Below are 10,100 nucleotides of genomic sequence, written 5' to 3' on the forward strand. Positions count from 1 at the left end.
GGTATATATCTGTTAATCCTATACTCCTAATTTATCCCTTGTACCTTTCCCCTTTGGTAACCATAAGTTTGTTTTCTGTCTCTGTGTGTCTCTTTCTGTTTTTTTTTTTTTTCCGGTACATGGGCCTCTCACTGTTGTGGCCTCTCCCGTTGCGGAGCACAGGCTCCGGACACGCAGGCTCAGCAGCCATGGCTCACGGGCCTAGCCGCTCTGTGGCATGTGGGATATACCTGGACTGGGGCACAAACCCGTGTACCCTGCATCAGCAGGCAGACTCTCAACCACTGCACCACCAGGGAAGCCCTTTTTTTTTTTTTTTTTTTGTCTTTCTGTTTTGTAAGTAGATTCATTTGTATTTTTTTTTTTTAGATTCCACGTGTAAGTTATATCGTATAATATTTGTCTTTCTTTTTCTGACTTACTTCCCTTGGAATGATATTCTCTAGGTCCATCCATGTTGCTGCAAATGGCAAGATTTCTTTCTTTTTTTTTTTTCAAGAGGGTATTAAATTGTTTATTTATTACACATGATAATGGATGATACACAAGCTTCATTCCCATCTATATCTGGTACCATAATCCAATTTAGATATATTGCATAGGATATGCCAACAATCATATATTAATAATCAAAAAACTCCATGACTTGGCTTGGGTGACCCTTTTCATGGTGAACTCCAGGTCACAACGCAGTAACTGTCAGTTCAAATACACCAAGGTTTCGGAAGACAGTAGCTTCTCCAACAAAGCAGGTTGTAAATAAATTTTGAATGGAACCTGGCATCACCCTGAAGGAACTCTAACTTCACACTGTTAGGGTAGTTTACCAAAATGGCTTCAGAGTAGACTAACTTTACACAACACATTTAAAAAAAAGACACATTTATTCAGCGTCATGATCAGACTATTACATTTAGCAATCAACAGCATGGGTGCAAAAAAAAAAATCTACATTAAAACCCTTTGTTGGAATGCTTTACACTTTCCACAGAACAGAAACTAAAATAACCTGTTATACAATTAGTCACAAATATAGTCCTCGAGTTTTGCCCATACACATGAGTATTGTCTAAAACATGTCTTCTTTGTAGCAGCTAGGCCCTGCCACCACTATGCTTGGCTGAGTTCACAAATCTGTTGTAACCTGTAGCTTCACTGTCACTTCTCTGGCTCTCCTCTCCTGCTAAGCTTTGTTTCCTGGCAGTAATCAAAACCTTCTGCCACTGCCATAGCTACTGCTGCTGCTGGAACCACCATAGCCACCTTGGTTTCGGGGTTTGGCAAAGTATTGGCCTCCACCACCATAGGGGCCAGAACTTCTGCCTCCAAAGTTTCCTCCTTTCATGGGTCCAAAATTGGAAGATTGATTGTTGTAACTGCCAAAATCATTGTAGCTTCCACCACCTCCAAAATTGCTTCCACTACTACCACCAAAGCCGCCTCCACCTCCTCCGTTGTTATAGCTGTTACTCCTGCCATAGCCACTGCCCTGGTTTCCATAACCCTGTCCACCACTTCCATAGCCTCTGCTTCCTCCAGAGTAACCAGGGCCTCCTCCTCCATAACCACCATCATTACCAAATCCATTATAGCCATCCCCACTGCCACCATATCCACCACCACCACAGCTGCCACCAAAGTCACCTCGACCACTGAAGTTTCCTCCACGACCAAAGTTGTCATTCCCACCAAAACCACCCCCACGACCACCACCAAAGTTTCCAGAACCACTTCGACCTCTTTGGCTGGATGAGGCACTAGCCATCTCTTGCTTAGATAGGGCTTTCCTTACTTCACAGTTGTGGCCATTCACAGTGTGGTATTTCTGAATGACAATCTTGTCTACAGAGTCATGGTCATCAAAGGTTACGAAAGCAAAGCCTCTCTTTTTGCCACTGCCTTGATCAGTCATGATTTCAATCACTTCAATTTTCCCATACTGTTCAAAATAATCTCTTAGATGATGTTCTTCAGTGTCTTCTTTAATGCCACCAACAAAAATCTTTTTCACAGTTAAGTGGGCACCAGGTCTTTGAGAATCTTCTCTTGAGACGGCCCTCTTTGGTTCCACAACTCTTCCATCCACCTTGTGTGGCCTTGCATTCATGGCCGCATCCACCTCCTCCACAGTGGCATATGTGACAAACCCGAAGCCTCTGGAGCGTTTGGTGTTTGGATCCCTCATTACCGCACAATCTGTGAGCGTTCCCCGCTGCTCAAAATGGCTCCTCAGACTCTCATCGGTTGTTTCAAAGCTCAAACCTCCGATGAAGAGCTTCCGCAGCTGTTCGGGCTCTTCGGGTGACTCTGACTTAGACATGACGGCAGTGGAGGGGGGCGGGGGAGACGTTAATGATGCTTACTCGGCGGCGTCCACCAGATTTCTTTCTTTTTTTGTGGCTAATATTCCATTGTATGTATCAATATATACCACATCTTCTTTATTGGTTGAGATTTTGATATGGTGTCAAAATAAAAGAAAAAAAAGGTGATGACTTATTAGAGGCACTTCAACAACTGAAGAAAACCTTAGTTATTAAGATTAAAGTCAAAACTAAAGAAAATGACCCAAATATGTGATATGCCAACAAGTAACCATTGTCCCTATGGGCTCCAGCATTCTGGAAAGGCAGAATGGGTTATGGGTGTGTTAAAAACCAAAACTGTCCAAATTTTCAGAAGCACTTACTCTTTTTTTAAAAAAATTTAAAAATAAATTAATTTATTTTTGGCTGCTTTGGGTCTTCGTTGCTGCACGTGGGCTTTTCTGTAATTGCAGCGAGCAGGGGCTACTCTTCGTTGCGGTGCGCGGGCTTCTCATTGTGGTGGCTTCTCTCATTGCGGAGCACAGGCTCTAGGTGTATGGCCTTCAGTAGTTGTGGCACGCAGGCTCAGTAGTTGTGGCTCACGGGCTCTAGAGCGCAGGCTCAGTAGTTGTGGCGCACAGGCTTAGTTGCTCTGTGGCATGGGGGATCTTCCTGGACCAGGGCTCGAACCCATGTCCCCTGCATTGGCAGGTGGATTCCTAACCACCGCGCCACCAGGGAAGCCCCAGAAGCGCTTACTCTTTACGCTTAACTCTAATAATAGCAACACAGTCCACACCTGAAAACTCCTCCTGTGGTCTCACCATGTGAAATGCTTACAGGAGGACCCCTGAGACTTGCTTGTCCCTCCATCTAACCATCTCTACTTCCTTGTACTCAGATCCAGCCACTCATAAGATCACACATTTTTTCATGGGTTTCTTGGTATCCTCACCTTGCCACTCCTCAAGTTTGCTGGTTCTGGCCTCAGATTGCCCCCGAGTCTGTGTCCTCCCCTCACCCCTCTTAAGATTGGCAGTCTGCACTTGGTTTGGTGCTTGACCTGGCTCCTGCGGGGCTGATGGGGGCACAGACCTCTTTTCGTTTTCATAAGGAAATTGAAAGACACATGGCACAGAAACAAGATGTATTCTAGAACAGTTTTGCTTTGTAGCACAGCAATTCCAAGCCCAGAAGTATTCTAAAAAGCATTGGTTGTTAGCATTTTATTTGGATGGGAGAATCCTGTGATTTGCACAATGTTGTATTTGATCTGGTCCATCTGTTCCTTTATACTGGAACTTTAATATTCATTCAAAAATCAGTATTATTTGAAAGACTACCCGGTACCCAAATATTTTTCCCAAGACCAGTCACAGTGTCTGAAATCCGAGCATCAGAGATTCATTTGATGAGGAAAGGAACTTTAAAATATTTTTTGTCCTTAAGTGCCCTCCATGGAAATAGGAATCTCTGTGGGAGGATTGTGAGGCTGGGAAAGGTTCTGAGGTTCTTGAGATCAATTTCACTTTTTAGATCCAGCCTCTCCCCTGGTCACTATTTTTGTTTTAACTTAAACACTTTCTAATGTTTTGGTGTTGGAGAGCTGTGGAAATGATGCTTATGAATATGGAAGATTAAAAGGGAGGAAGTTATTTGTGTTGTTGGAGACAAACACACTTAGCTCAAGTTCTTTGTAAGTTGCTTAAGATGCTGGCACAGAGGGCTATAGGTCAAGTTAAAGAGAATGCCCAGGGGAAAAGTTATCTGTAACATTAACTGGAACCATGAGTCAAGGCAGGGAGCCTGGAGGACAGGGGAGTAGGTCAAAGAGGCTTCAAGGACAATTTGGGAGGCAGAAATACCACTCTAGGCAGAGGGTCTGACAGTTGGGACATATGGACTTCTGGCTGCCATCTTGTATGTCAGAGGTACATACAGTCCAAAGAGAGTGGGTTTCGAGCCAGTCATCTCCATGGAAGGAGTGGGGGATGGCGGTGGGTGGGACATTCAAGGACTGCTGCTACCTCTGAGTTTGGTAAGAAGTATTCTTACTCCCCTCATGTCACTTATCTGCATTAAGTGGCTTGTTCTGACTTGTCCTGAAACCTGTAACTCCCTCAAGAAAACTTGCGTATGCCCTGACGTCTCCTCCTTCATATCAACCAACATCTTTCACAGAAGTCCAGAGGCCTCCTCTGCTGCCCATTGATTACTAGATAACCATGTAGCCAAGTGTGTGACTCTACAGGGAAACTGTGAAATATCCATGTGGTTTGTGAAATTCAAACTCATTGCAGCTGATCCCTTAAACCAGGGGTTGGAAAGGGCCAAATATGGCCCTCTGAGCCATAGGATTATTTAAAAATTTTTAGTAGTCATTCACCACTTTCTTGGGGGAGATTTTATACAAAAATAAAGATTTTGTGTTTGTTTCCCTTGAGAAAATTGAGAAGTTCTAGACACACCAGACCTATATTCCTACATGGTGGTAGTTGGCTGGGGCTGAGTAGAGGGTACCACTTCCAGATAGAGTATGGTCCCCACGGTTGGTCATAGTCCCCACGGTTCCCTATTGTCCCTCTACCCGGCCCTCTTTACTCATTTAAAATACATGCCTGGTCTTTTGTGAGCTGAGTTGAAAAACTCACCTGAAACTATCCTTGGCTAGCATCTTAGATAAAATGGCACAGAACATAGAAAAGGAGTGGGGAGGGCTGTAAAAAAAAAAGATTACCCTATTTCAAATGGTTAACTGAGACACTGACTCCCTGCAGGCCACCAATCTTAGCCTGACCCAGACTTGGACCTTCTCACTGACTCAGGTTCACTTCCCAGGTCGGCATTTCATTGGTGTCATACTCATTGGGCAAACATTGGAGATGTAAGTGGAAGCATTCTCTCTCACTCGTTAGAAAGAGGCCAGGGTGTACTTCCATTTTTCCTAAACAGTCTGAGAGGTGCAGGACCAAGAATAGTAGGTCTGGGAAGCAAGAAGGGAAACTGCTCTGGTCCCATACTTTTCCTCAGCTTCTGCTCCCCAAATCTATACCCCCAGGGACTGCTCACACATCCAGCATGTCTGGGAGAGAGACAGCCAGAAGAGCATGGAGGTGCCACTGCACTGTCTCTTTCCTGAGGTTTGGGCCTCAACCCAGCAGTACCCCCTGCTATTTTCATGGTGCAGTATGTTTGTAGGGGTAGAGGGGAAAAAAGTGGCTATGGAAGAATGTGGATTCTGGAAATCCGAGAAAGTAAAACAAGACTGTTACTTACCTTTTCTTTAAAAATAGGCTACGTTCATGTTTGGCTTTTCAACGTGAAATCTGGTGGGTGTAACTGCCTTGAGTGGAATGGAAGTAAATTTGTTGGGTTTGAGGAGGTCAAGAAACTATGATGAAAGGGTTTGCATAAGACATTCACACGATATGAGGATGATACCGGCCTACAGAGGTTTGAGGCATGTCAGTGAGTGTAACTGACAAAGGTGATGGGAGGGAAAGGTTGGTGCAGTTCACTTGGTTCAAAGGAGAACATTTAAAAACTATCTGTGAATGGAGACTTAACAGGGGACAAATGGCGACTGGTAGCTAGGAGGATGCCTGGACTAACTTACTGATCTTTCTAATGATGGAAAGTTTGCTACCTGAAAATCAAATGATTTCTTATTGGGGGTATCTTACCTAGTTCTTTAGATTAACATATAACCAAAAATACAACGTTTGAATAATCAGTTGTATCACTTATTTTTCCCCTGAGTCTTCTGATACTGTACTTTCACAGCAATCCAGATTGGCAGAGAATTAAATTCCATTGGTTCCTCAGATATTACTTCTCTCCTGACCTCTCTGCATAGCTCTCCTGGGAGCAGCTTAATGTGTTTCACAGGTCACACAACAAAGTATAAGGTGGTCCCAGCCCAGAGGGAAATGAGGATCAGCCGCTCGTTTGTTGAGGTCAGAATCCCCTGGTGGCACCTCTGGGCTGCTCTTGAATGCTCTGTCTCAGTTGGTCTTATCTTTCAGTGAGTCATTCGAGCCGTGAGAATGAGGCTTGGTGCCTTTCTCTTACCCACACATTCTGTGTCCTGGCGTATTTCTTGACTCTCTTTCCTTTCCATGCCAACTATGGCTGCCCTAATTTAAGACCTTATCATCTCTTGTCTGAACTGTGGCGCAGGCTTCTAACTAGCTGTCCATCCTAAACTAAGAGATCCTGAGTGTCTCCAGTTACAGTGCTCTGCTTGTGATTTGGAGGTAAGAAGGGATGTTGTGTTTGCCAACGTCATCCTGTCCCTTAGTTAAGCTTCTGCAGGCAAAATCCTCTAGTGACCTTCTCCAGCCTCAACTTTTAACCACCTCCTTCAGGACCACAACTCCAGGGGGCACTGTTATACCGTGTTGTATGTAAATGGGGCCTTTGGAGTGGAGTGATATTGTGGTCCTTCTCTTTGCCTCCTACTCCAGCAAATGCCAGAAATATGTAGACATCACCCTGCTGATTCCTGTTTCTTTGTCTTTGATTTCGCTGGTCCCTCTTTCTGGAACATCTTCTCTCTACTTTTCCCTACCTCTTTGGACACACAGACACACCAAGATACACACAAACTTGTGCACACATGCACACTTCTGGTTAAATGTTATTCATCCTTAAAGACATAGCCCAAGCATCAACTTCTCCAGCAAGATTTTCCTATTTCTCTACTACGCCTCACCTTTGTAATCACACTTAAAACATTGTATTTCAATTTTGATTATATATATGCCTTTCCTCCATGAAATTGTGAGCTCTTTAAGGGGCAGACACCATGTCTCATGCATCGCTGTAGTCCAGTTCCTACCACAGTGTCTTTCCCCTAACCCTTGTTAACACTGCTCTCTGCAGGTCAGATTTCCCATCCTACGGCCGACCCATTCCCAGGGTGACTGACAGTGGGACTACCTCCTTCCTTCACTGGAAACCCTGCCCTACTTATAGGAATGGGATTCTGTCCTGTGGACCCCTGAAAGATACTAAACATAATATGTGGCCCCACACATATTCCCAAAGTCTAGGTTTATTGAGTATTGATATCATAGGGGAATCATCAAAATCTAGACCAAGTTGTACCACCTAGAGCATTATCAAGTTCCTTTACAAAACTTCTCCAGCATCAAAGGAAGAGAAGACAGATCTGTACACTTTCCTGCCTGTCATCTGTGTGTGTGTGTGTGTGTGTGTGTGTGTGTGTGTGTGTGAGTGAGTCATGTCTCTGATTCCTTAGATGGCAACATACATACACAAACAAACAATACCATACAGGCATAGGGCAGTCAATGCATACTTAGAGAAAGATGCATTTCTTTGGGAACCGTCAACTGTAAAGACTTGGATCTGACAAAAGATACATCCAAGAAAGTACAACTTCTTGAGGTCTTGCTTAAGAGGAATTTTCTCATTATTTTAATTCAACAAATATTTATTAAGAGCCTACTATGTGCTAGGCACTGTTCTAGGGTACATATGAGTGAACAAAATGGAAAAATAAATTCCTATCCCCATAGGACTTACAGTCTAATGGGTACTTGATTGCATTTGCATAAGTAAATGTTCTCCTCACATTTTTCCTAGAGCAAAAGAACATTCTACTTCAATGATAAATCCAGGTTTCCAGCTCTCAGAAGAGAGAGATGGTTTCCATCTTTCTAATGAACCTCCTCAAAGCATATTCCAAAAAAACTTGGTCCATCTTAGGTAGTGCTACTTTTAATGTTGACATTTAATGTTTGTATCAGGAGATGAAAGTATTTAACGATGATATATGTAAGCCTACTTTTAAAGATACCACCGAGTAACCAATTAGCTTTTCCAGCTTTATTCAGCAAAGGAGAGCTGATAAGATTATACTAAATTTAGTATTAATAGCCTTATAGCAATTGAACTTCATCTAGCTCTTCTGGCTCTCAGCTTAACCAGTGTGCAGTGTGTCTGGGTGACATTGGATTGGTTTCTCTCCCATGTGTGGTTAAGGGGCAGTTTTTCCTTGGCAAAGTCCCCTTGATGAGTCCATGGTGGCACTGGGTTATCTCTGAGAGGTCATTGTTCATCTTCCATCATAGGTCAGACTTGGCAGTGGTGAAATAAGTTTTCTTGCTACATCTGTACACACATAATCATGGGCTGTTCTGAACACATACGTCATCTTGTGAGTGGATGAGAGGATTCTAAAAACAAAAAACAAACAGGGCTTTTCAGTTTTTTGAGCTAAAAGAAAACAATAAATGTGTTTCAACAAGGAAGATGATCCCAGGTCAATCATAGAAGTTTGTTTTGGCTGTTGGACTAGGTAACCCCCAGAATCCCTCCCATCATCAATAGACTGTGATTGCAAGAATCATCCATGACTCAGAAGTCAATGCTATCGGTGTCTTGTCGGAGCAGACTCATAAATATAGAGAGAAATCAATAGAAGACTATGAAAAAGAGAGATTACCTTTGCCCATGTTTAACCAAAGGAAAGAGCTCTTTGCGTGACATCCTTCCTGTCACGATCTGTGGGCTAATTTTACCCAGCATCAGTAGAATCACAAGAAGCTATCTGAAGTGCCATATTTTCAGAGAGAACTTATTAATGGTGGAAGAAGAGTGAGACATGAAGGCTAACAGTGAGTCCATGATGTTAATTCCAGCTCTGTAAACCAAGTGGGGGGGTCTGCAGATCAGTGCAGCTCTGTAAACTGTTTAATTATACCCGCCCCACACACATGAGCAGCTCCAAATACCCAGCTTCTGTGAGAGAGAGCTTTCTTTCCTACATCTCTCTAATAGTAACATTATTGACATGAAAGTAAAAGGGTAGAATGGTCCTTGTTATAAAATATAAAAAGTACGTAAAGCTCCACAGGACATAATACTTCTAGGAGTATAGTTGAAATCCAGTAATGCCAAGCAAATTAAAAGACTGATGTTTCTATATTTTAATTATTAATGGTTTGCTTTGGGTTTGTGAATGTATTGGAATGGTACCTAGAACTTGACAAAGTGACTGCTTATTTTTATTTTCTTCCTCCCCAGATAGACTTAAAATGATAATAATATCTCCATTTATCCAACATTGACAAGGAAGGAAAGTGAACATGAGCACTGAATATACTTCCCAAGTAACCAAAATTTCAGCCTAGGCGAGGTATAAAATTAATAACCTAATATACATGGAAAATTTAGAAAGTCCATTTAGTCTTTAACACAAATCGCTGAATATGATTATCCTGTGATGGTCTCAGGAGCTACTGTGGTGTATAGGGTTGCTTGTCCTACACTGAAGGATTCCAAACTGACATTTTTGTTATTTTGTTTTGTTGTCTTGTGCCCATTTTCACACTTTTCTTCCTCACTTTTAGCTAAACTGCCTGAAGTAACACTTTTTCCTGTTTCTCTCCAACCCCTTCTAATTGTGTGTTTTTATTTCTAGTAAACCAGAAAACCATTTAACCAAATATGCTCAGAATTATATCTAAAGTAGTCATATTAAGAGTTTGGGGCCTCCCTGGTGGCGCAGTGGTTGAGAGTCCGCCTGCCGATGCAGGGGATACGGGTTCGTGCCCCGGTCTGGGAGGATCCCATATGCCGCGGAGCGGCTGGGCCCGTGAGCCATGGCTGCTGAGCCTGCGCATCCGGAGCCTGTGCTCCGCAACGGGAGAGGCCACAACAGTGAGAGGCCCGCGTACCACAAAAAAAAAAAAAAAAAAAAAAAAAAAAGAGTTTGTTTTGAATTAGGAAACACTGAGATCCCAGTGTAGGTTATGGACACCCTAC

The 10,100-nt window shown here is 43.0% G+C and overlaps 1 protein-coding gene across 1 annotated transcript; it reads right to left on the minus strand.

Annotated features, from left to right (window-relative positions):
- Positions 1-1,161: 1,161 nt before the first annotated feature.
- Positions 1,162-2,320, minus strand: LOC307054712 (heterogeneous nuclear ribonucleoprotein A1-like 2; the record flags this gene model as incomplete). The annotated part of the gene is made up of 1 exon (XM_079706578.1): positions 1,162-2,320. One exon carries the CDS (start codon positions 2,318-2,320, stop codon positions 1,208-1,210), a length of 1,113 nt encoding a protein of 370 aa, XP_079562704.1. The 3' UTR covers positions 1,162-1,207.
- Between the last annotated feature and the right edge of the window lie 7,780 nt (positions 2,321-10,100).

The sequence above is a fragment of the Hyperoodon ampullatus genome, assembly GCF_949752795.1.
Source record: "Hyperoodon ampullatus genome assembly, chromosome: 6".
Taxonomy (NCBI): domain Eukaryota; kingdom Metazoa; phylum Chordata; class Mammalia; order Artiodactyla; family Ziphiidae; genus Hyperoodon; species Hyperoodon ampullatus.